The 26612-nt window shown below is 42.4% G+C and overlaps 1 protein-coding gene across 4 annotated transcripts in view; it reads left to right on the top strand.

Moving 5' to 3' along the window:
- The window catches only part of RAMP3 (receptor activity modifying protein 3), an 88660-nt gene that overhangs the window by 31404 nt on the left and 30644 nt on the right, over positions 1–26612 (top strand). The window contains exons 1-4 of one of the 4 annotated variants that reach the window (XM_087766239.1): positions 2342–2527; positions 3830–3907; positions 21105–21134; positions 23836–23968. In XM_087766239.1, the coding sequence (XP_087622365.1) occupies positions 2473–2527; positions 3830–3907; positions 21105–21134; positions 23836–23968 (296 nt within the window). In that variant the 5' untranslated portion in view covers positions 2342–2472. Of the gene's footprint in view, positions 1–2341; positions 2528–3829; positions 3908–15531; positions 15575–21104; positions 21135–23835; positions 23969–26612 lie in introns of those variants that run through there. The other 3 variants (XM_087766258.1, XM_087766250.1, XM_087766266.1) reach the window with 3 other exon arrangements.

The following is a 26612-nucleotide window of genomic DNA, read 5'->3' as shown; positions in this document are numbered from 1 at the left end:
CTGCAGGGTACCTGAAAAGGGGTTCATATGACTTCTGGAGGTTGCGTGTTCGGAAATGACAAGAGACTATGGTTTTGGGGTTATCGTTACAGCATGTTGACAGGGCTGGGACTCAGAGCTCTGCACAGCAAAGGGAATTTATGGCGTTTCTTATCTGAAGGTGACTCAGATTTCTGCTGCTGGCATAGAGGCATGATGCTACTAAGGCAGCTTTGTAGAATAAAAAGGTTCACAGCCTTTCTGAAGTAAATTTGTTGGCCTTACTGCAACAGAGGGGGAGAAGCAGTCTTCAGGAAAACCTTCAAACAGCCCAAGTTGCCTCTTGCTGATGGTTCTAACGCTATGACAGTTTTGTTCAGATACACCTGTGAATCAGACTTACTCATTTTAGATCATGTTGCTGAAGGTATCACCTAGCATAGTTGGCTTGTCATTCAATACAACATGCTAGTGCATTTGCCTATACATTTTAGCTATTGTTCTCCGTCAAGGATGCTATTTGCACCTTCATACTATCTGCTGCAAGTATAAAATGGGAAGTGCTTGCTGGATCTTGCTAGTTGAAAGCAGTAATGTTCACTTACAAAATTTGCCAGTTTCTTGTCTGAAACAGGTGAGAAAAACAAGTACAAAAGATGTAAAGGAGAATTATCAGCATTATCTCCATATCCTATGTGACAAAAATGCTGTCTGTGTACTGTATATTGTATAATATATTGTATATTTTTTAATGTATAATATTGCATATAAAGCACAATATGTACTAATCCTCCTGAAGATCGGTCCAAATTCTTGAAAATACTAATTGTAACTTTAGATATTGCCAGTAACGGATTTTATGAGGGATATCAAGATCTTACCGTTAGGAAGGATGTTACAGCAAGTCTGCAGTGTATGCACCTTCACGCTTGTCGCTTCACTGTAGTTCCTTCTGGCAGGGGCAGCTTGCAAACACTCCTTGCAAAGCAGAAGTGGCAGCCCCTCTGCTGAAGGATGACCTCCCTGAGCTATGGTTTATTTATGGTTTGTGGTATTTTACAAGGTTTGCTTTCAGCTAAGAGGAAAAGGTGGCATGCAAATGATAGGAGGTTGATTATAACCGACACACTTAAATGTCTCCAGAGCTATGTCAATGCTGTGGATTCCCAGCCTTCTCTGTGGTTTCCCAAGTTTTCCATTTCCTTCAGTGTAGATAACAGCATAAATCAGGCAGAGTTTGCTTTTGGAGGCACGTGCAACGGGTAGTTCTGTGGCTGCGTTGGGGCCCCACTCTCCAAAAGTGTTTGAGAGCACTGTGCTATGCAAGTGTGCAAAGTCAATGGGAACAACCTGACTGATATATAAAAGTACCCTATGTTCTTATGTATGGCATGCAAATCTTTTTGAAATTTGAAGTTTTATGGTACATTTGACCTTTAAAAATGGCAGTGATTTGACCTTGTACTGAAAGGCAGTTACTGAGGTGGAGTGTCCATTTACCTAGAAACACACTCTGGCTCTGTATTACTGAGCAGTACAATTATTTTTAGCTAAGAAGAGGCTTCTTCAGCAGCTTCTCGGTCTGGTGTTTCTTGCTGGAGATGCTAATTTCCTAGAGAGAGAGCTCCAGGAACACAGCCTTTAAATATTGATGAAAATGAGGAGCCGTACCATTCTCTGAACAGAGCCACGCAGAGATGAAATGGCAACATAAAAATACATTAAGCATTTTCTTAGAGCTCCTGGCTGCTCTGCTCTGGCGCTCGGTGGCATTAGGCCAGCTCGCTGCCCATGTTCAGCTGTAAATATTAAGCGTGCTAACGTGTGGGTGCCCTGCAAGCCAAACTGAAAGGGCTGCAGGTGGGCTAACACAGGTGGCCCTCCAGCCCCTCACCTTCGCCCCCGCTGCCAGGATGTCGTGGCAGGAGAGGAGAGGCTGCTCCGGCTCCCAGGACAGGGGGCAAGGGGCCCCTGAACCCCTCGGACACTTGGGACCAGAATCTTCCCCATGGAGGGGAGGGTCCTTCCCCCCCCAACACCCGCGCGGCCCCGTGGGATGGGAGCGGCATCCCTCTTGCCGTGGCTTTTGGAGGGCCTGGAGGCACGGCTGCCCTTGCATGCACACACACACACGTGCACGCTCACACGCGCAGAGGCGCGCACTCGCACACATGCACGCGCATGCAGAGGCACACTCGCCCGCGCACACACGCGCACGCACGCTCCCAAATGCACACCCCCATCCCCCCGGTGCAGCCCCCCGCCCCCCCCCGGCGCCGGGAGCACCCCGGGGGCGGGGGAGCCGCTCCCCTCCGCGCCCGCCCCCGCCGCCGCCCCCCCCGCCGCCGCCGCCGCCCGGGGCTGGACGCCGAGGCATGAAGAGGAGCCTCCCCGGCGGGGGGGCTGAGGCGGGTCTGGGCCTTGCGCGGCTGCGGACCGGCCGCCCCATGCGGGCTCCGTCCCCCGCGGCCCCTCGCCGCCGCCCGCGCCGGGATGGAGGCGCCCGGCTGCTGCCGCCGGCGGCAGCTCCCCGTCCTGCTGCTGTGGGGTGAGTGGAGGGGGTCTGGCCGGGGGCGACCCGGCAGCCTGCGGCGCGGCTCGCCGCTGCCGCCCTGGGACGCCGGCGGGGGGAGCGGCGGGGAGCGGCCGAGCATCCTCGCGGCGTGTGCGCGGCCCCCACGGGCAGCGGTTTCTGCCGGGGCGTGGGGGTGAAGTTCGGGAGAGGTGTGAGCTCCCCCCTCCCTTTGCAAGAGCATCCCTTGGGGGGGGGGTGTGTTCGCCGGGGTGCCTTGCGGGGGCCGCCCGGAGAGCAGGCAGGGCCTTGCGGGTGGGTCGGGCCGGGCCGCGGGGGCTGCGGCGTTCCCCCCGGGCTCTCCGTCCCGAGCAGAGCGGCGGCTTCGCGGCCGGAGCGTTTCGGCATCGCGGGCCGGGCTGCGCGGCCGGGCGGAGCATCTGCGCCGCCGGTCCCGTCCCGCATCCCGCCGCCAGAGACCCTCCCGCCCGGGGGGAGCCCCGAAACACGGCCCCCCGGCAAAACCGATCGCCAGCTTCTGGCGTTAGTCAGGCTTCCCGGCTCGGATCCCAAATCCGATTGCGGGGAGGCAGGTTTGGCCGCTGAGGAGGGCTTTCGGCTGCAGGCGAGGGGCTGATTCCCATCACCATGGTGGAGTTACAATCAGGCAGTTGTAAAAGTGCAGATATCCTTCAGGTCTTTCACTTATATAGGAGTAACTCCACTGCTAGAAAAGCTGTGTTTTTTTCTTTGTCAGGTAGCTTGTTTTAGGACTCACAGATTTAACATGTTCCAGTCAGGTCAAAAGTTGCTGGGAGCAGTCAGTTCTGATCTTCACTCAACAGTAAACCCAGAGATGTAGTTAACTCCCCATGAGTCACAGATAGGGGAGAAGAAAATCAGGCGTCATACGATTAGAAGGTTTATGTGAGGACTTTATAACTTAGTTTGCTAACTTTATGCCCCTTCCAAAGTACAAAGCTGGTAAACACTGGACATCTTTCTATGAAAAGACTCACAAATAAATGGATAGTTATATTGACAGTGTTCAGTAGCATTGTCTTGATCTGGTCTGTCAAATTAATGACGTCAAATGCGTAGATTTGCTGATTCTCTGTGGCTTGAGGACTGCTAAAATCTTACCTTGATTGCTCAATTTTTTTGTGATTTCCCGGCTGAAAAGGAATAAAAAAATGGCCAGCACCTGTCTTGACATGTGAAGGGTTTATGCAGTCTTGAACTTAGGGAACCAGACAGTAATCTTTTTGTATGGGGAGACATCCTGATGTTACTGTGACTTTTACAAAGCAAAATTGCTCACTGGAGATTTCTTTGCAGAGAGGGAGTGGAGTGAGGGACAATGTCCCTGTAGCTCAGAAAACTACAGAAAAACATTTTTTCAGTGGAGAGACACAGGTAAATCAATTGTACTAGACATTTTTGACTGTGCTAGTTGCTTTCTTAATAGAATAACACACACACACACACACACACACAAATTAAGGATATCTGTTAACTGATGATGCATTACTTTTTCTTGGAATTGGAAAGGATAGATATAATCAAGAACTAATGAAACCAGACTAATTTCCTATGGAAAAGCCCTGAAAGTTTTATGATGTGAAACTGAGGTTTTTAATAAGGAAAGCCTTAAGTAGTAGAAAACAAAAGTTCTTCGAGTAATACAAACACACTTCTAATATCAGTTATTTTGGAAGGATTTTTACTTGAACTGAATGCGCTCTCCTCCCTCTGATTAACCAGAGACCCGTGACCTCTCTCATTAAGGTAGAACTCTTGCCAGGATCCACTGGTGTTAGCCCTCACTGAGTTCAGTGTGAAGCCTGCCTGGGTGGGGACTGGGACCGTACTTCTGTAACCTCAGACCACTGCTTTCTACATATCTTTCTGCCTAGGGCTCTGGAAACATTATCACTACGTAGAACCATCTGCTATGTTGTCCCTCCTTAACAAGGATGGCAAAAAAGGCAGTGTGTTTGCTTGCTGGGAGCTCAGTGATTATAGGAGAAGTTGGATTTGCTGTGTGTGTATGGGGTGTGTGTATTGGGGGAAGGAATGTGTGAACTGAGGTGTCACACCGGCACTGTTTCCCCTATGAAGTGCTGATAACATCCAGAATGGGGTGAGATGCAGAGCTGGAAACGCCAGCTGTCAGGTGAAATCCTCTGTACTTTGCTTAGCAGAGCTGTAGGTACTTAGAAGATATCTACTTACTGCAGGATCTAAGCGCCTCAGAAATAATGATGTATTTACCATAATACCAGATTCTTTTATTCCACTTCTATGTATGGAAACTGAGGCAAGGAGAAACTTAAGGGCTTGACCAAGACTTTTAACAGACTAAGTAGGTTTTTTACACAAGTCGTCATTTTGGCATCCCTGTCCAAACATTTGCTCCTTCATCCTTTATGTAATGCTTGCATTTCAGTGGTGCTATTTGTATGTGAGTTGAAAGATGCTACCGGAGTAAAGCTGGATATTTTTTTAAATTCTAGAGGAATCTTTCTCAGTATAGGTATGTATACCCATATAGAGAGAGATGGTGTGATTCTTATCTGGAGCAGTTTTCCTGTGCAGATTTCAAAGACTGTATATAGTTGTTCGCATTTCATAATCCTGTTTCACAGTGGTTAGCGAAGCTTAGCATTTTGGCCAGAGGTGAACAACCGGACAGTTGGAAAGCTGGGAACAGAGCTTGGCTCCAGGCTCATGTTCTTACTTTCTGTTTTAAAGAACATGCTTCATTCTGCAGACAATAATGAAAAGGCTGTGTATTAAAGTCCGAATTCTGTAAGGTCCTGAGCTCCCCTTGCGTGGAACACAGCGTCCGTAACTCCTGGGGAGTTTGGACTCTAATGAGGAAGGAAAAAAAAAATTGGAAACAGTTTTATTGAGTTAAAGTTTGAAAACCAAATTAAGTTTTTTTCCATTATTTTCTTGTGAATATATCATGCTGTTCTGCAGCTGCAAAGGGTGGAACGAAGAAAGGGAAAACCATTGTGGGAGTCCTGAATTTAATAGACCCAGGTGGGTATGCGTGTAAAACAAATAAACCTTTGCAAAGCAGAACATGTGATTTTGAAACAGACTAAAGAGTTTTAACAAAAACGCTTCTCTACCAAAAGGATGCTTCATTTTCTAAAGACATGATTTTCAACACGAGGCAAACAGGGAGACAGTCAGCAGACCCCGTCAACATCCATCCTGAAAGCAAAGCATTGAGTGCAAATGCAAGCTCTGTTCCAACTTGCTGTTGGATCCAGACATCCTTCCCACCATCCTTCACCCTTTTTGTGTCTCCTGATTCCTTTTTTGGGAAGGCGTTGCCCTTTTCCTGAGGTCTGCACGGACAACAGGAGACAGATTCATAGTACATGCACTTGACAGGGCTAGCGGCAGTATTTTCTGTCAGAGTTCAGTTGTCTGTGGTGACTGCAAGTGGACCGCAGGTGGTAGTGCAGAGCATCAAATGCCGTCTGCAGCTGGCTTGGTCCCAGCAGCCAGGAGGAATGGCACTCTGTGTTTGAACGTAACTCCAGATTGAAGGTGGGAAGGAAGAAGATGGGCTTCCTGAACGTGATTTACACCAATGAGATCCAATCCTGGAAACCATTTTAGCTAGAGCTCTTGCTCTTAAATTAGTAAGATTTTCCTACCTACATAGTAGTTAGGTTTTTAAATACCTTTGACGTCTGAGGCCTTAGCTTTTAGGTTTGCTTTAGCCAAACCTGCGAGGCAAACTGTCAGAGGCTGCGAACTGAAGCTAGAAATATATCCTAAGATAGACAGGTACTGCTATAGGTACAGATACACACAAACCATGTGATTTTAAGGAAAAGGTCTTGAGCATGACTGGGTGGGCTTGAGGGGAACTCTGGGAGGTTTTGCCCATTAAGTTGTATTTAAACATTGCAGCACCAGCGGTTTTTCTACAGATTGTTGTTTCAGTTTCTCCCACCTCTCTACTGATAACAGAGATGATTCGTGGCTTGGATTGGAGGCAAATGAATGAAATTCCAGTTTCTCCTACCAAGGAAAGAAATACAGTGAGGGGGTCCTTTACAAAACAACATTTGCTACCATCTGTGTCTTTGCGGTTGAAATTAGTGCTTGAGAGAGAGGTATGAAGAAAGCAAACTATGTTCTCATTTAGGGCTCATAAAGAGATTAATTTTCACAAACATAATGAAGCCTGTTTTAATTCACACCTTTTTGTTTTAGCGAAGGGTGTCCCATGAACCATCTTATTTCAGAATAGAAGTGTAGAAGTGTATTATTTTGTGTTTTATGAAAACAGCCTGTGCTTTTTTCTAAAATAAGAGTCTCTTCACAGCCAGGCTTGCATTGAGATAAACTGGAAAATATAAATGAAAAAAATGACATTATTTTAATTTGACTGTATATGTAGAACAACCTAAAAAGCTGCCTGAAGAACTTTTGGGTCATTTGGGAGGAAGATGTGTGGGTATGAAAAAAGAAAGGAGTAGGAAAGCAGAATAGGAGAAAGGCTTCTTGTCCACAAGTTTTTAGGCTTGATCTCCGTTCATATGCTGGCTTCTCTGAAACGAGTCTGAAAAGAGGAGGCAGCTTTGTTCCTCTCTAAAGGCTTTAAAAGAAAGTGCGTTGGTGCTGTTAGAAATGGTCTGAAGGCTAGAGAGGGTCCCAGGCTTTGTCTTTAAAGCAGCTTGATGTGACCTGCCATATTGGCTTGAACAAGGGGCATGTCTGCATAACAGCTGGTGGCCTCAATTTATGCCCTGGAGTACAGAATTTTGTCTGTGTGAAGCCAGGTTTATGGCCTTCTGCAGATGGCATGTCACTTGCTCCACCTATGCTCCAAGCCAAGGAGACTCTGATCTGAAGAGGACAATGTGATAGGCGCTGCTGGGGCCCTCGCACAGCACCGGGTTGATGAAAGCACATCTTGTTCGCATCTAACCAGATTAAGCTGAGTAAGCAAAGGACTATGCAGAAGCACCACACCCTACAATAAAGCATCTGTCTTATTACTTTCACACCCTAATAAATGTGACTAATTTGCCCTTATTTTGGAGAGCATTATCTCAGGAAAAATTCTGCGGGCGGTGTGAGAGGAAATACTGTAATTCACGTTGGCCAGTAATGACTGTCACTTCTTATGGGAATTCAGAGTTTTGTTTCCAAATGTAGGAAGTGACAGATTTCTTTTGCATCCTTTTGTGTGCGGAGACATTGATGCTGAAGACTCCAATCTTTAGAAAATATTCTTGCCATTTTTGTTATCTCAAAATACATAGTTCAGGATTTGATAGGGTGTGCTGCTCTTGGTCTGTGTGGCCCTCCAGCCTTCAGTAGAAAGGAAAAGAGAGTTCACAGCCATAGGGTATTGCAAAGAGACTGGGAGATACTGGGACAGGATTAGCATCCTGTCGAAGTCATTTAAGTGCTCATCAATAGGATGTGAAGTCCAGGTTTCTTCCAAGACTTAAGCTCTTGGACTTTAGCTTTGGTCTGTAGTCCTCTTTCTTGCTCACCCTCTGCGCACAGAAGATGATCTTCAAGGTTGTGAGGAAGATGTCCTGATGTGGTGGTGCAAAGGCCACATGAGTGCTTGCAGTCAGTCTCATTGTCTGAAGAGACTTGGCTGTCTTGGGGTACCCGGACACGTTCTGCAGCTTTGGAGTGGAGGGGGCCCTTTGCTCGAAGGGTATCTCAGCCTTGGCATCAGAGCTTTGCTGCCTGGTAGCCACATGGGGCTGTGGAACAGATTTTCTGTTCACGTTTGGTTTTGGTGAGTTGCTGCAAGTGTTACTCTGTCCTTCCACACTCCTTGAGTTCATGAGCTGTTCCAGCTTTACTCCTCAACGGTCTCCATGTATCAAGAACATAACTTGTCCAATTTAATATTAGAAGAGATTTCTCTAAATGTATTTAGCAACGTGTGATATACACTTACTATGATACAGCATTAAGCTTACAAGTTCAAGTGAAATAGCAAAAATAAATTTGTTTTGGCTTTCAATTCAGAGATGCTCAAAGCTTAATATTTCCATAGAAACATTGACTGTCATACAGTATGTGTGAAATCTGCTCTATTCCCATTTTATTTTTAGAAAAGCAGATCAATATATAGTTTTGTTATAAGCTAAGTACATACTTCAAAATAACTCAAAGTTAGAACTTACTGCATCATATTAAAAAATCATGGAAATTGCCTTCCTTATTTTTGACCAGTGGACCTAGGCTGGATTTGCATTCAAGCAAGCCAGCCTTTGCTGTTAGTTAATGTTGCTGTTGAAAGTATTTCCAGGAGTACGTTTGGGGTGGGAAGTGTTCTGCCATAAAATACTTGTGATGCACAATGAAGTAGCAGCAGTGTTGCTAGAATACCCATTGGTCCAGTTTCTCTTTAACTAGCTCTAGTGTAAACCAGAAACACCAACAAAGTCAGAGCAATGTGAAGGAAAGGTCAAAAGAAAATTAAGCTCCTCAAAATATTTGTGTTTTCATGTCTTCCTGCATTTGAAGTTTTTGGAAAGAAATGTTAATGTTCTTTCTTGCATTTAATTAAATATTTTTGCTAATGGGGGAAAAAAAAATCTACCTGTGTGTAGTAACGTAACATTTTAAGCCTGGTATTTTCAGTGAGTTTTAATTAAAGTAGGTTCCAACTCTTCTTTTTCTCACCTTTCTGGTGGGGCAATACAGAACAGGTAGAATATGCATTGCAACACCATAAGGATTTTTGATTCCTATACTGGTCTGCTGAAGATTTTGGCTGTTACAGGCTGAGTATGCCTTAGGCATATTTGGATTTTCTTTTCCTCCCAGCTACTTCATACTTTATCATGCAATGAATTATAAAAAACCTTGTCAAAGAAATAAAAATTGTTGGCAGAAATAATAAAAAATAAATGCCTCGTGTAGGAAGTGGGGGATTCTCCATCACTTGCAATCTCAAAATCTACACTGGAAATGTTTATGAAAAATATCCTATCATTTGAGTAGGTGTTATTGGTTTGGTGCAGAAATTGTTGGAAGACTTTCTTTACCTTGTGTTACAAAAGGGGTAGATCTGGATGATCCAAGGGATTCCTTCTGGCCTTGGAGTGTATCACTCCACAGGGTTTTAAAATAAAGATGTTTGTAAGTTTGTAAGGAAAAGAATCATTGACACATTTGCAAAATGAGGGAGAGGAAGTCCTCATTCTTCTCTATTCCCCTTTCTACTGATTTCTTGCATGACTCAAAAATCCTGAGGAGGGTTTTTCTCAGACTTCAGGGTGAAAAAAAGTTCACCCCAATACAGGAGCAAAACCATGGGAAATTTCAGCCCAAGAAGAACGCCTCCAAGACTCTGAAAGCAGTCAGGTTTAGATAAACTGTTTTGCAGCTTCACTGATGGTGTTAGAGTTAAACAAACCCTTAGGTTCTATAGATCAATAGAGAATAACCAATATTGGTCAGATTATGTCTACACTTGCATTTTAGTTCCTGTTTTTTGGGCTGAAAGATCTGAATACGCAATGAAGTGGCTGGAGGTCTATTGAGTGCTCTTTTCTTTAAGGCAGGGTGAGTTAAAGCACATCATTTACTTACTCCTCAGGGCATCAGTAAAGAGTGATAAAAAGGCTCCCATAGCAATGCAGGGAGGCTGGTTTTATGCAAAACTAAGCAGCCAGCTCTAATGCCACTAATTGAAGTCCCGTTTACAAAAGAGGTGTTAGCTGAGGAGACAGTCACACAACAATACAGTTGGCTCTGATGCTTTTTTTGAATAGCAGGACATAAATTTTTTTGCAGCTGGCTTTATGCAGATGTTTATTTTTGTAACCCCCAAAAGGAGCTTACACTTTATTCTTAAGTTATTGAAGGCATTTTTATTATTTATAGGGTGAAAGCTTGAGAAAAAGCCTCTGCAGAGAAGGCTTGGATAATGACCACAATACAGTGGCTGTGCAGCAGGGGACTCGGGGCTACGCATCAGCCATTCCAGAGCTCAAAAACATGCAGATTTGAAGATCTTAGGAGCCCGCTCTTCAGGGTTGGTCATGTTCACTGGTTCAACCTGGCTCCACAAATAGCGATGAATGATTTCTTCTGCACTCCCTAGGAATTCTCTTAGCTCAAGAAGAAATATGGTTTCACATTTTTCTGTACAGTCTTTACTTTTTTGGTTTTCCATACTTGTTAACTGGCATATTCCTAGCACAGTCTTCGTTTTCCGATGTAAATGTAAGCACTGCTGAGCTGCTGTTGCTGACATGTCTTTTGGTCTTGGGCTGGTTGAGAAAACAAGGTCAGACATACCACCCTCTTTTTAAATTTTCTTAATAAAACACTGACATGAAAGAAAAACAGGACAGAGATTATTAATGTCTGTAAAGAAAACTTTAATTTAGATTAGGGTTTACTGTCTTGTTACTTTATGTATACCTTTGTTACTCTAAGTTTTTTTTATGGAGCACTTACTTGTAAATGCTTTGTTTATATTACTCGGGAGTAATTGTAATCAACTTTCAGTACAGTGTTAATATATGAAGATTGTGGATGGTGGAGAGAAGAAAGAAAAGTTTAAACCTTTCACTGTTATATCCTCTTACTCCTTTAGTGGCCCATGCCTTTTGAAAAACAAAGCAAAAGAACTGTGTTAAGAAACGTGAAATGAAAGAAAATACAGAAAGTGCAAATGGAGAGGCACTGAGTTCTGCATGAGCAGCCAGACCTGCCCTGCCTTGCCAGCTAGGCAGTGTGCCTTGAGAGGGGATACCTGGGAATTTGTGCCCATCTGGGGTTCGGGTCTGCTTCTCAGATCCACTGAGAGGAATGATTTACTCCAGGATTGGCCTAAGTAATTTCCTACGCCAATCTGCTGCTGTGCAAAGTTTCTTATGTGGATATCCATCCAGGGAAAATTACGGTGTGCAGGGATCATGCTGCCATGTCGGACTGGCAAGTATCTGTTTTCAGTGTTTATTCCTTGGAGCAAGGATGCTATAGTCAAGAGCCACGCGCACCTACTATGAGCAGGTACACACACAGCAGTGTAAGTAGGCATGTGAAGCTCTGAGATTTTGTTAGTGTTTCATTGCTCTTGTGAGTTCTCCATGGCAATATGTCATTTAAAATATTCTGTGATCATGTACTTGAGTATCCAGAGCTCTGGAGCACTGGTAGGTGAGCTGGGCTACTGAAGAAAAACAACCCACATTTGAATGGGCAGGCCAATTTATTATTTCATGGTAGATGTAGAGTTCACTGAAAGCATGACTCCACTGAACTTATGTTGATGTTATGACTCGACACAGTATGTAACAGCATTAGGATTCTGCGAGAAGAGTACACATAGCATCAAGAGAAGGTGGATGTGCAGGGTGGGGACTTTTGTTGTCTGGTCAGAAAAGGAAAAAACCATTTTCCCAGGCCTTCTATGATAGCAGTATCTTGATTTAAATGTTCTGCCTGTCAAGGGAAGAAGAAACTTTTAATGTCTTCAAGTATCCCATGGTTTTAAACACTTCCTCAGGAGGGAGTGTGCCGTGACCCTCCTCTGTGAAACCTTCACAGGTCATTTCCCATTCCCAAGGTTATTTAAAAAAAAAAAAAAAAAATTGCTTGGCTCCTCTTTCAGGCTACTCCACAGGAGCAGATTAGAGTCCTTATTTGCCTTGAGGGACTGGTTTTTTACCCTCATTCACAGGTGGATAGGTATAGAGTAAAATAAGTATTGTGCTGACCTTATGTTTCCTTATTACAGGGAAACCTTATGTCACATCACATTTTCTTTTGTGTTTTCCTGCCTTTTTGACTAATGACAGGCAGCTGGGTTACGGTAACGAGCACCCATTAGATCAAATGTGTGCTTCCAGGTGACCAGGTGGTACAGTGTCAGACTGAGGTCTCGGATGTGGATGACCAACTTAGGTGGCTATCACAGTTCACATGCGGGCTGGGGGTGTGCGTCTCTCCACAGTAATTGCAAGCCATCTGGCCTTTTGGGGGGAATAAATCTGAACTGTGCTGCCTCATTTGTTGATGTACCTTTTGCATGACTTACACAGCAGACACGTTTCATGATTATCTTTTAGGCAGAGAGACATGGTCATGTTCTTCAATTGCTTTGGTAACGTTTTCTGAGAGGAGGAGGTAGTGGTGAGACAGAAGTCCTGGCACAGGTCCACTACTGGGGTCACACTGTACACAGCATGATGCTGGTTCCTGTTTGTGACCTTAGACAAATTTCTTACTAGTTTTGTCATTATTTCCATAGTTGATGTAAGATGGAGACTGCAATAGCGATACGTCACTAGGCTATAATGAACCTGAAGAAGTGCAGATGTTTAGGGGGCGAAATAGATGTTCACCTCCTCTTGCTAGAAGCGTATTTATCTGTAATCATAAATTATTAAGAGCTATGATGTGTTTGGTTTAGAGATTATACATCTGTGTGACAGCCACTGTATCCCAAGACCCAGAAGACCAGGTCTCACAGGCAGAAGTTAGATGACAATGAGGAGCACAAAACCTTTGGAAATCCTGTAGATACATCCCAAAAAACAGTCTTTTCCTAATTCCTGAGGAAAACGCACAGAAGTGAATTCAGCCAGAGATGGTTTGGGTTTGTTAGGAAAGCTGTTCTGCTCGTCTCTGCTGGCTGTAGGCTGTAGCACCTCCTGAGGATCATACTCGTTTGGAACTCTCTTCCATCCACCTTTAAATCAGATCACGGTCCCTGCATTGTTGTTAAGTGTAATCTTTAAACAGTTGCTAATGCCACAAATTTCTTTCTATTCTAGAAAGAAAGGTACTCCTCTTATTCTTCAGTTTTACTCTCTGGAAGGATCTTGAGTTGGAATTTCCATCAAGGAGCATATTTGTCTATACCACTCTTTTAAAAGAGTGTGAAGAGAGTTTACTTCAAGCAATTGATTCTGCTCTTGGAATATTTAGGTCATCCACTGTCTGAAAGTGAGTGGCTGTAAAAAATACCTTTTTATATTTCAGTTACACAGTGCTTCATCAAAAACATAATGGACAGAAAAGGTGAAGAAAATGTTACATGGCATTTCAGGTTGAGTCGTGCAACTTCTGTTACAGTACAGATCTCAGCATTCGGTTGATTGCTAAGTAGTCCCCTCCCTAAGTATGTTGTTGAACTGGTATGGTTAATTTAAATATTTATTTAATAAACAATTAACATATAATAAATAAATATTTAAATAGAACATATTGGTTGTATATTTATTTAAATAAAACATACTGGTTTCAAACAATGTAGCAGAAAACCCATCCAACACCTATGGAAGTAGACGTAGGCTGTTCAGAAATTGTGAAGTGTGATTTATATGTTGCCAGCAGTGATTTAAGAACTTCACAAAGGAATGTAAAGGACAATCATTTGTATTTCTGCTCTGAAAAATTCCCAATTGAAATATGAGTTCAGAATAATTGTCAGATTTCTTTGCAGTCACTAGAAAGCTGGGGAACTCTGAACCAACATGAGACTGAACAGTTGATGCCCTCAGTAATGCTCCCTGTTGATTTTCACTGATGAAATGAAAAAGCTTAAATTACTTTCTTTCATGCTTTTCTTGCTCTGCAGGAAGAAGACTCTAATGTCCAAAATTGTTAACTGTCTGAAGTTACCTTACCAATTCAAAAGCAATAATGTAATGCCTCAAACTGTGATAAAGTACAGCACTGAACTGCACTTTTAGTTTTGAATGTTACATTTCCATGGCTCATATACATCTTCCATATAGTTCACACAAGAAAAAAAAAATATTAAAAAGGATTCAGCATCAAAGCAGGGGATAATGCAAAGCTGACTTCTGAGTTACACTAGCTCTCTAGATAACTTCTTGGATGTAGGAACAGATTGATCCACCTTGCCAACAGGTTTACCTTGCTCCTGCATCTTCATGTGCTAAGGCGTCTTTTTTCGGGGCCAATTTTGAATGCAAGTGTAACACTTCTTTCAAGTACTATATTTACTTCAGGCTTCTGTTTATTTCTGGCATCCTTCCTTTGTGTTGGGTTCCTGTCATTGCCCGGCTCCATGAGCTTCAGTTGCCTCATTTCCTCAGCTGCTTTCACACTATGTGATAACGTTCTTGCGTCCTGTCCCCTCCTCCCCATCCCACTCCTCTTATAAAGAAAAGTGTCAAAGGGACAGTTAGTAGCTAGGAACAAAAGATGACCTTCTGAGCCATATATATCGTAGCGAAGGTTATTTAAAGATGGGTAGGTGGGGCTTTAGTTTTTGTACCAATAGCGTTATTTTTCCTTTCTGTACTTTTGCAACAGCCTCTGGACTTGAAACAATATGGTCATTCATGTTAGCTTTCTCTCTGAGGGCGGGCCACCTGAGAAGATATGTTTCATTTTCCCCAGAAATATATGCATGCATTTCACTGTGTAGCAAGCAGAGGTATCCAGCTGGACCAGTTTTTGAATCATGTTCATTAAGCCTGGGTGGAAGGCCAGTTTTTTTTTTTTTTCCCTGAGTGTGTTTCAAACTCTTTCATAGCAGTAGTTTATGCTTTGCCCATCTATGTAGCAATTTCATGCTAAATTGTCACTTTGTTATCTCTGCTGAGTGCTTAACATCCTGGTGTGATTAGCTGGAATAAGAATTGGGCTCAGAGAAGCAATTTATTGTTTAAAAAATGACCCGGAGCTGCAGTTTGTCGGGGTATGAAGTAGGCCTGTAAGGGCTGTAAGGATAAAGGCTTAAGCACAGGCTGTTGCGGGGGGAGGACCAGCCAGCTGCCTACAGCACTCGAGCAAGGTGTCTTGCGTGGCTGTTGAGAAATACATTGCTTCAAGCTTCCACAGCCCTGTAGAAGCCACTGTTAAGACTCTTCTCTCCGAGTTGCAGGCAGTGGCACTGCGGGTGTTAAGCCAAATCTGTTTCAATAACTTGGTTATCATGTCTGGTAAGTCAACGTATGTCAATCAGCTCCTCAGCGGGCTGAGGTGGTCAAAACTCAGAGTGCTCTTTTATACTAGCTAAGGATCAACCCCTTTTCTCCCAACAGCTGGCGTAGCAAACCTTGGCTTTTAGCTGAAAGGACAGAAATGGTAAGTTCTTTCATGTTTCTCTTACTGTTGGGACCAGTTTCTGCACTCCTAGCTCCGTGGCCATATCCTAACTTGGTCTCACCTCTGCCCCTCCTGCCAGCACTGTGTGTGAGCTGGTGATACAAAACTGCGTGCCCTAACGTGATACAAAATTGGAAGAGAGAGATGTACCTTTATATGCCTTTAAGAAATCCTTACTAATGGTATTTAGCTGAAGCTAGGTATAGAGACTATGCAGGGAAAAAAGTGGGTTTGATGAAATATATTTGAAGAAACTGTTTTGTCTTACAGTCTTATTATTCAAAGCAGGAGGGCTCAGACCTTTGTGGGACCTTTATGGGCTTTCCCGTCAAGTTTCAGGATTGCTCAGCCTCTTTAGAGTCTGAGGTGTCTTGGCCACATACATTTGACTTGTCCCCCATAGAGGGCTTTTAGAGAAGTCTTTGGAAGGCATCCACATGACGCCTGTGTTAGCTCATCTTTTCCTTCTGTATTCATAGAGACCCTAGTGAAATGAGGCTCTTGAGCTCATAAATGCCCAGGAAGACAGATAATAAAGAAACCCTACCCCAATTGTAACCAGTGTTTTTCTGATGCAGTAGGATGCCTCTTGACATTGTGTCAGAGCATAGGTGAAGTTACTTCTGTGGGAGTTTCTTATGCATTAGATACCCTGAAGTGTCTGCACATTCCTGCCAGAAAATCTGTAATGGTATAACTTGGGGGTTACATAAAAGATTGGTGAATTTAACATGATCTTTAATGCCACCTATGTAACAGGTAACTTTATGTAACATTTAAATACCTGGAGAAACATTAGTACACTTCTGTAAAATCGGTTTGTTCAGTATTTAAAATCAAATTTATAAAAGAAATATGGGTAATGAGATTTGATCAATATGACAAAGTGATATTAGTAGAGTATTAATCTCTCTCCTGTGTTTCCAACATATCATAGGTACATGACTGCAGAGCAGCAGTTGCTATTTCAAACTGTGGTTTTAATTGCTTTGATGAACTGTATGTTGGAGCAGTTCTTGCACAGTTATGTGCTGCTATCAGTAAAACTTCAGGTTCTGCAGAGAGGCAGGTGTTTGTTTAGTGCATAACTTCCAATATAGATCTGATGTCCTGACATATAGTTAAAGATTAGATGATGGTAATTGGCAGGATTGTCTTTAAAAAGAGGTATAGAAGTAGAGTCTTGACATGAGGTTTAACTTGAGGGCATTATGTGTTCTTTTTTTTGTATGAAAATTATGATTGATCAAAATATGGTTTTGAATCAGACATCACATTTCAAAGAATATACATAGGATTACACTGCTGTAATTGCTGGTGAAAAACTGCATACAGCGGTCAGGTAAAACAAGAATTATTTGATATCTGTATTCTGAGAAAGTATTGGAGCCGCTCAAAAATCTCACTATCCTGTCAGTAATTGCAGCATCCTGAAGAAATGTTCAGGCAAGGGAAAACAATATTCTAACATTTCCCTCTTACATACTTATACAAGGTTTTCAAAATTGTTCTTACAAAGTGTTTGGAGGAACATGCAGTAGGAAGAACACACAGCAATTCATATGCTGCTTCAGATTTATGAAGCAGTTGCAATACAAAAACTTTCAGTGCTACTTTTAAGCCTCTGGAAAAAAATACCAGTGAATAATAACAGTATAGCAGAAAAATAAATATTGAGAAATATTTATCCATTTCACAGAAAAACAGAAGTTTATATACTTGAAAAATTATAGGACCATTACCCTCTCATGCATCCCAGTAGTGAATTTACATATTGCTGTGAATCCCATTCTGAATTCCCTTTTTAATGGCAGAAGAATGTCTGTTTACAAAAGGTGAGTGGAGAGTAGATCATAGGAGGCTGCAGTGAACGTCTAGGATCAGATTTTCTTTTATTTCATGTACAAGATTTTGGAGTAGGTTGTTAATAAAAACTTTGTTTTTTCTGGGTTTTCTCATGTGGTAAGTTGGCCTTTGCTGGATGCCAGGTGCCCACCAAGCTGCTCTATCGCTCCCCTCCTCAGCTGGACAGGGGAGGGAAAATATAACGAAAGGCTTGTGGGTCGAGATAAGGACAGGGAGAGATCATTCACCAATTACCATCACAGGTCAAACAGACTTGACTTGGGGAAATTAGTTTAATTTATTACCAATCGAATCAGGGTAGGATAATGAGAAATAAAACCAAATCTTAAAAGCACCTTCCCCCCACCCCTCCCTTCTTCCCAGGCTTAACTTTACTCTCGAGTTCTCTGCCTCCCCCCCTGGGGCTCAGGGGGACAGGGAATGGGGGTTGTGGTCAGTTCATCACACATTGTCTCTGCTGCTCCTTCCCCTCAGGGGAAGGACTCCTCACACTCTTCCCCTGCTCCAGCATGGTGTCCCTCCCACGGGAGACAGTCCTCCATGAACTTCTCCAATGTGGGTCCTTCCCACGGGCTGCAGTTCTTTATGAACTGCTCCAGCATGGGTCCCTTCCATGGGGTGCAGTCCTTCGGGCACAGAATGCTCCAGCGTGGGTCCCCCACGGGGTCACAAGTCCTGCCAGCAAACCTGCTCCAGCCTGGGCTTCTCTCTCCACGGGTCCACAGGTCCTGCCAGGAGCCTGCTCCAGCGCAGGCTCTCCACAGGGCCACAGCCCCCTTCGGGCGCATCCACCTGCTCTGGCATGGGGTCCTCCATGGGCTGCAGGGTGGAGATGTGCTCCACCTTTAACCTCCATGGGCTGCAGGGGGACAGCCTGCCTCACTGTGGTCTGCACCAGGGGCTGCAGGGGAATCTCTGCTCCGGCACCAGGAGCAACCCCTCCCCCTCCTTCTCCACTGACCTTGGTGTCTGCAGAGTTGTTTCTCTCGCATGTTCTCGCTCCTCTCTCCGGTTGCTGTTGCACAGGGTTTTTTTTTCCCCCTTCTTAAATATGTTATCACAGGTGCTACCACCACTGCTGATGGGCTCAGCCTTGGCCAGCAGCAGGTCCGTCTTGGAGCCAGCTGGCTGTGTAAGACACAGCGGAAGCTTCTAGCAGCTTCTCACAGAAGCGACTCCTATAGCCCCCTGCTACCAAAACCTTGCCATGCAAGCCCAGTACGTTCCGGCCCTCATTCTATTACTTTATCCTATGTTGCTTATCTTTTCTTTTCCTTTCCAAAGGCTCTTCAAACCTGTTTTTCCCTGTCTTTCATTTGATGGTGCTTTCTTTCACCTCTTGCTCCGGCTCCAAGTTGGTTGGTCCCTTCACATCTGATTCCACTAATGCTAGGGGCTGGTACAGTGTATGGAGAAAATAAAAGTTAAAGGCCATTGCTGTGGTCCATTATTAGCATGATTTAACCTGCAGGCAATTGGTACAGTTAAATTGAACTTCCTTTTCCCTCCCTTAAATGTTGGTTCAGGTAGGAGTGTATGGCAACTGTTTGTTTTGGGATCATGGCAATATCTTCCAACACTGTGATCCACTTTGCTTCCTCTGTGTGTCTTCTAATGAGATGTGATGGCATCAGCCTTTCAACAAACAAGCTGAACTTGCCCCTTCTTAAAAGAGCCGCTGGAAAGGTCATACTTTTTGTGTAAACTGTCATGGCCAGCAAGCTGTAGTCTCCTGATTAAATCTTTGTTATGAATTGAATATCTGGGAGCAAAGAAAACAAAGAGGGGTGCGCATGATAGCACGTGGTGGTCCTGATTGTTGTTTTACCCTTCTCTGAAGGTATCTGAACTTTTGGTTGAGGCTAGGTGCAAAACATCCTGTGTTACCTTGTTATGAGCAGATCAGAAAATGCAGAAAGCATGTTTTCCTGTGAGCAGTGGGATTTGTGAGCACAAACCTGTGAGCCTTTATTTGATACTTGGTTTATCACAGCTTCCCTGCCTGACACTGGGGTAGTCACTCAACCTCTCGTCTGTAAAACGTGGATGTGTTGTTTTCTCTTACCGGTTCTCTCTCATTGTAAATCCTGTTTTATTTGCCTCAGTGTGATCTCGTGAGGATTACTGCAGCAATAACTATGAAGGATCTAGAGATCAGTGATAGGAATTGATAGAATAATAATTGGAGGTGCAGTCTGTGATCCTCAAGGGGAGCGTCTAGGGCACCTGTGTGCGTCTAGACTGTTTCCTCACAATGGGTGGGTTTGACTTCCTCATAAAGTGTGTGCTTTTAATTTGATCTTCAGTTTTCTGCAGTTGATAAGGCACGTTTTCAAGTGAGGATTAAAGAAAATCCTACCCAGGGACTCAAGTATCTTTACTAGTATAACACCTAATAGCCTGGAAAGAAAAATGCTCTATTTGTGAAAGAGATACAGCCATTGGAGTGTATAATGGAGTTTCAGCTCTGTGAGTTTGGGTGCAACAGAGTTTTCTGATACATGGATTCCTGCTCTTCACAGTTTCAGTACATTCTGGCTCATTAGTAACTAAGACAGAGATTAATGCTTGTCTGGAAGAAAAATATGTGCCTTAGAAGGATCTAAATTCTTCTCAGATGTACGCACGCAACGATTTGCAGTTTACTCAGTCAAGAGCTTGGCATATCTCAGTGAATGCACAGTCTAGATCAATATGATTGGGACTGATATTCTGCTACGTATACCTTAATTCATTTTACTGGAGTGGTGCATAGGGTATAAAAAAGGAGCCTGAGGCACCCATCTGTGTGAAATTACTCATGTAATTTCTTACGAAAGGTTAACACTATAAAGATTTGTCAGCAATTTTTTTTCAGTGGGACATAAGAAATAATTGAAGCCACATCCCTCTTAGCTATATTTGCAAGATCCTAAGTGTGACTGGAGCTGTGTGAACACAGTGGGCTTCTGTTAATTTAATCCGTCTGGATGTACTGCAGATTGTTGATCAGAAGACTCCTTCTGTCGGCATAGTCTGGGTTTCTATTTGGATCCTCTTCTGACATATCTGTGTTAGTGTAATGTCCATGTGATTAGCTTACGTGTTTTGAATGTAATGGCTTTCAAAATGTATGACTTCACTGTGCAAAAGGTGGAGACCATGAAACACAGCATTACATTTCTAAATGAACAGAGTGGACACTTATTTACGATTCTATTCTTGCTTAATTTTAATAGCAAAACGATTTTTTTTTTTTTGCTCTGCTCTTTAGAATGTGCAGTTCATCTGCATTTTTAGTGAATGTGTTATCTTCTGCAACTTTTTCACCCTCAAGAAGCTTAAAGTAAAAATTGCCCTGTCTATAATCCTTAATATTGGAGGCTACAGGAAAGAGTGATGTGGACAGACCCATAACAAGTCTGCATGATTCAGCCATTTAAAGGATAGATAAAAAGGAATTTAAAAACATAATGTTCTCTAAATATTCATTTTCCCATTCAGACACACTCTTTAATAACACTGAAACTAATGTTCGAATGAACATTTTGAATATTCTGTTGAAACCTAAATTATGCTCAAGTTTACTTGTATCTGCACTAATTCTTTTATATAATAGTATGGAGGTATCTAACTCATCTCTCTCCTTTTTTTTCCCCCCTAGTTAATGGTCTAATGACGCTTGGATTTGCAGGTGAGCTTTACTTCTAACATTCAAACTTCTGTTTCTGTTTTGTTAATGGCAGCCATTTGAGAAGTGCTTCCATCTTATCTCATTTCAATTAGTCAACCATCATGCATTTTTTACAAGTGGTCTTGTCCATCGGCTGTATGAACAGAGTGTGTTGTAGTGTTTTGTAAAGGTCAGTCTCAATAGTGATGGTAAAATCATAGAATTATTCATAATTTTGAACCTCTTTGCCCAGGGATTTAGACAGAAACCCTTGTGTCATCAGATTGTTCCTGTCAAATGACTCTGTCAGAGTCTTTTCCGTAACCCTGCAAAATATTGATGTTATGAAGAGAGCCAATCAAAAACACCAAGGCCATGGAAAATCCATTTAAATACCCTGCTGGGAAGGGGCTGGAGTAAACTGTCAGCACACATGACGTAATGGAGGAGAAACTTGTATTCTGTTGGATTTACAGGGTTATAAATCAAGGGATAGCTGGCTGTTTAGAATACCCTGCCAGGGAAGGCAGCTTTGCTTAACTTTTGTCAAAGCATCAATGCAGGATTTAAGTTGCCAGCTATGCAATTTTCATATCTGGTTTTGAATTCTGCCCAGCTTTAGCGTTCCATCTGCAGATCTAGCTGTGCAAAGTATAACTTCTGCAGCTGCCAGATGAATTGGCGGGAATGCTTAAATAGGCACGGTCCATGCTATCACGTAAACTTCCCAAGGACAAAACTACGCTGCCCCTTTTTCATAACTTTCACCATTTCTATCAGTGATGATTAATTGTAGTTCTGATTTTTTTTTCTGATATGGATGAAGACTTAGTGTCAGCTCTAAGAGCTCTGACAATCAGACGTGACGAAGGAGGTAGGGTCAGGTCCCAGTGAGTCAGCCGTACACCTGGAGAGGTTTGTGGTCTGTATGAAGTAGTAAGCTTAGGGTCTCAGGTGCAGCATAGGCTGTCCAGTTATGGGCCTGGTGCTCTTGGAAAGTATGTGAAAGCAAAGTATTTCGTTGGTCAGATGTGATGGCTGTCTCTTGTTTGGCACATGACATCACTGAGTCAGTGACTTCCCCAGCTAAGGAGTCGGCTGCGATAGCTGGAGTTGAATTGCAAGGCGCTCTGTAGGAGCCATCTTCTTCATGGGCGAGACACTTAATGTGCACTTGAGCCTGTTTTACAATCGCATGCCCCATTTTGAATGGAGATGTTCAAGTTTCTGATTGATGGCTGGGTCATGATGTGAAGCCTGAAACCAGTCATCTTGCCTTAGGTTTTTTTTGGACTAAATAGTAAGGAACAGTGCTCTGTTCAGTATGAGAGCTGTGCCTGACTTCTCATCAAGCAAAGGCTTGCACGCCTTTGATCTCACTTCATCTGGCAGTGTGTTTGCCTGTCACCACACAAAATTAGAACCGCTGGCTCTTTTCAGCAATGATGCAATCCTGCTCTCAAAGTAACTAATAGAAGGAAAAGAAATACCTCCTCTGCCTGGTGTCAATAGGGTCTCAGTGAAAATGCAGGTTCAGAAGAAAAAGGTGCAAGACCTGATTCTACTTAGACTTCCTTTTTCTGTGATTAAAAAAGGATGAATTGGTCTGTTCTTCTTGGCGTTATTCTGAAAAAAAGCTCTTCCTCTAGAGTTCTCAGGGGGGTTGCCTGACACACGGGTTTGTTAGGGTTGCAGTTTTGTTCAGGTAAATCCTTTTCTCAGATTTGTGCTGCTGTAAAGAGAAGAAATCACATTGGGTTTTTTCCTGACTAATTTAATTTAGACATTTGTATTAAATATGTTGACATACATATACTTATAGGTAATTCTTAATGTTCTACAAAATGTATGCATTTTGTATATAGAAGAACAATCAAAGTAGTGGCAATTAAAAAGGTACAGCAAGACATATTTAACTACTTAATCAAAACAAAATGTTTCAGCCTTATCAAAATCAAATGCTTAGTCTGAATAGAATTTTTTCAGAATTTTAATTTTATAAGAAATACCAAAATGCTATCTTTGTATTCCAATGCAGGCGTGGGCTGGATGAGAAGAACCTTCAACTTTGACTGTAAATATTGTAGAGTTGCCATTACAGGTTTCAAAAGATACAGGCTTGCTCAAGTCAAGGTTAACTCTTTCTTTGCAAGTAGCTATATGCTGTAACATCAACATCTGATAATGGTAGATAATTCCTTTAGTGGATGTACTAAAGAAAAAGCTTAATTGTGACTGTAGGAATTCAGGCCCTTTAGTTGGATAAGATATACAAATGTTTCTGATGTCGAAGTACATTTACAGTCATATAGTTCGTTGAATGCGATGCATCTGTGTAAGCTTGAGAAGTGCTTTCTACACTGAAGTATACAATGAGTAACTCCAGTTACCTTTTAACTAAAAATGCAAATGGGCAGTAGTAAGTTAGTATGAGTAGAAGCTAAGTAAGATTAGAAAAGTGACTAGGTAGGTTCCTCTATGCTAGGTCTAAAAGATGACACTATATATGGTACCCTATAGTATTGTATACTAAGTTACGTTTTTAATAAATTTACATAAAGGTATATTTAATCTATTTTCTAAAATTGTTTAGAAAGTTGAATGTTAGGTTTACAACAATGTAAGTGGCAAGCAGAGTTATGTGAAGGAGTTTGTGAGTGATATGTTCTTGCATCTTCTATTTCAATGTCTCAGATTTAAGGTGCTTTCTGATTTCACCTAGGTGCACATCAACAGGCTAATCTCTGCAATGAATCTCTTATGTTAGAAAAGTTGCCTGCCTGTGGAAAATCCTTTGAAGAGATGATGAAGAAAGTGGACTCTAAAAAATGGTGCAACCTGACAGAATTTATCATGTAAGAATTAGTTTTGGTTTTGATAGTTCTCACATTATAATGTTGTTTGTCTTTTTTAAAAAAGGATCACCTCAAATACCAAGAGCACTGTAATGCCTGTATCCCTAATATATCCCTAATGCACGTAAAATGTTTGTTTTCCAGATAAATTGAAATGCTCCTGTATTTGGTTGCCAGTTGCAGAGGGCTAAGCTTTAGCTCTTAAGTCCCTGCAATATGGCCACATGCACACAGAGACCCAGCTCTTAACTCCAGGAGTGCACAAAATAGAGCACTTTAATAAAAACTAACCAGTGGGCTAACCAATACTAGCTGCTATTGCTTTTACCTCAGACAGTTATGTTTATATTTAATCTATATTTCTGTGCATTTTAGGCAAATGTTACTTAAATATTTTTTTTTTCCTGTGAAACTGCTAAAGCAATGTGCTTTCAGAATCACGCTATTCTGTTTTCTCTGTTGGTAGCAATGCAGTTCCCTCCTCTGATTTCTTTTTTTTCAGTAAGATGACAGGAACATTTCCTCAGACAGAGTTTCAGAAATCCACCTCTTGTGTGAAATCATCTTGTCCAAATGTAAAATGATTTGTCCTATTGAAACTGCTGTGGCTTGTTTCTTTGCCTGCCAGATAGCATGGAGAGAGTGAGCACCACTTGTTTTGTTTGGATGACTAAAATACTGCAAGACTGACAGTAGTGAGGGTGGCATTTCTATTTTCTTATCTTTATTCCTGTTCTGTAGTTGCTGGAGGTGTTTAAACATCTCTCTATAAAGCTGCACGCTTCAAACTCGGCGCTGAAGGAAACTCACAGGGCTTGTGTAATTGGTGGCTTTTTTGGCTTGGCGGAGCATCTGCTGCTTCAGAGTATGTCTGCTCATGCATAATGCTTGGTTTTCGGAAGCGCTGAGTACCCTCTACACCAACTGAAATCAGAGGAAACTGCAGGTGTTCAGCACTTCAGAAAACGAGACTCAAGTGAATTAGCTCTGGTGTGGTGCGAGCCAGCCTGAGGCAGAACATCTTCCTCGATTTTAAACTGCACTGGTGCTGTTTCGGGGGCTGGCAGGGTAGCCACAAGCTAGCTGTCACCACGTCTGTTACAGTGTCATATAGCCCCAGATACGTTCTTGTCTCATGCGATCTTTGGTCTTGTCTCCTGTTTAGTGTCACTTCATGTGATGGAAGATTTTGCAGTGACCTTATGTAAGATTTTAACTAGCTCATGGCCAATAGACATGACAGATAACGAAATGTTGGACTGCTGTGCTGATGCGGCAGTTCTCCATGTTTCTTTTACCGCTGACACCCATGTTGAGATGTCCCACCTGTTGATAATGTTTCATAATCTCACAGCATATTAACAACTTAGATGCTATTCCTTCTTAGCATTTTTATTTGCATGCCCTGAAAGACTTTGCAACCTTACAACCTTTTAAAAGGTAGATTCTTCAAACTCATGACACTGGAGTGAAAGATGCATTCATGCAGCTCTCTCCAACCGTGTGGAGAAGTAAGAGGAAGTAAGCCCTTCTTATCTGGCTGGCAGAAATTGCATTCAAATCTGACAAAGAAATGTGCATATACAAAGGAAAAGAAAATCCTTGCAGTGCAGGTACTGCTAAATTTATTTAACAGATATCTGTACATTATGGGGCAGTAATTTTGTAGCTCATGTAGGTAGAAGTTGTTTTACTTATTTTGAAGGAAGCCCTGTAATTTTGCTCCATTTGATCTTTGTTACAGTTGTATTATAATCACAAAACTGAGTTCTTTGCTAATATCTGGTTCATATTGATAAGTGTCCTCAACTAGTGGGAATACTTGCAGTAGAGAAAGGTACCTACAGGAGTCAAAATATTAGACTCTGCCCTTGTTAATGCAGGTGAAGAAGCAGGCAGCTTTTTTTCAAGCCTTACGCTAAAATTTCTTCAAGAGTTTAAATATTTTGGTGCAAGGTTTTCCCAAGTTTTGGAGGTGACTGTAGTGTCTGAGTTCTCCTGACTTTCAATTAGAGTTAAGAAACCACCTTGCTTTTATCCTTTCCAATTGCGCTTCTCCTTTGGTGTCACTTTCATTCCCTGTACAGGGAAATTCCTATCTGTCTATGGAGATTGTTTTGTCTGAAGAAATCGGTCAGTCTGAGGGGTTGCTGATTTTTCCCCACATGCAGTGCTAGAAGAAGAATTCCAGCTTCTTCCAAAGAAAGATCTCTTACATTTTTACATAATATACTGTTTTATAAAACTTCTTTCTATCACTTATATTTCAAGTTCTAGCTTAGGAGACAGCAGAGGGAGGAATTTGTTTCGGAATTTATTTCCTGAATCAAGTGTTAATCAACCATTATCCATCTGATTACAAAGTTATCTTAAGGGTTCGTTGCACTGAAGAAACAGCACATTTACATCTACCTTTAAGAATTTTATTCTTTAGAGAACAGACGTTGTGATTTGATGTCATGCTTTATGTAAGAAACGTATAGGCTAATTTCTTCCAGTTCATTGGAGGAACCCTGATGGCTGGGACTGAAACACTTCTTTATTTGGAGTATTCTGACAAATTAATGAAAAAATGGTATTTCTAGCCATATTAACTTAAAATTCTGATATTTAAACCTGGTAGTATTAGTTTACCCTGATTTTA

This window comes from Nipponia nippon, unplaced genomic scaffold (genome assembly GCF_047370975.1).
Source record: "Nipponia nippon isolate SJK-2023a ecotype South Korea unplaced genomic scaffold, ASM4737097v1 scaffold_1, whole genome shotgun sequence".
Lineage (NCBI taxonomy): Eukaryota > Metazoa > Chordata > Aves > Pelecaniformes > Threskiornithidae > Nipponia > Nipponia nippon.
The sequence above is the reverse complement of the archived record's forward strand: the minus strand, read 5'-3'. Positions and strand labels throughout refer to the sequence as shown.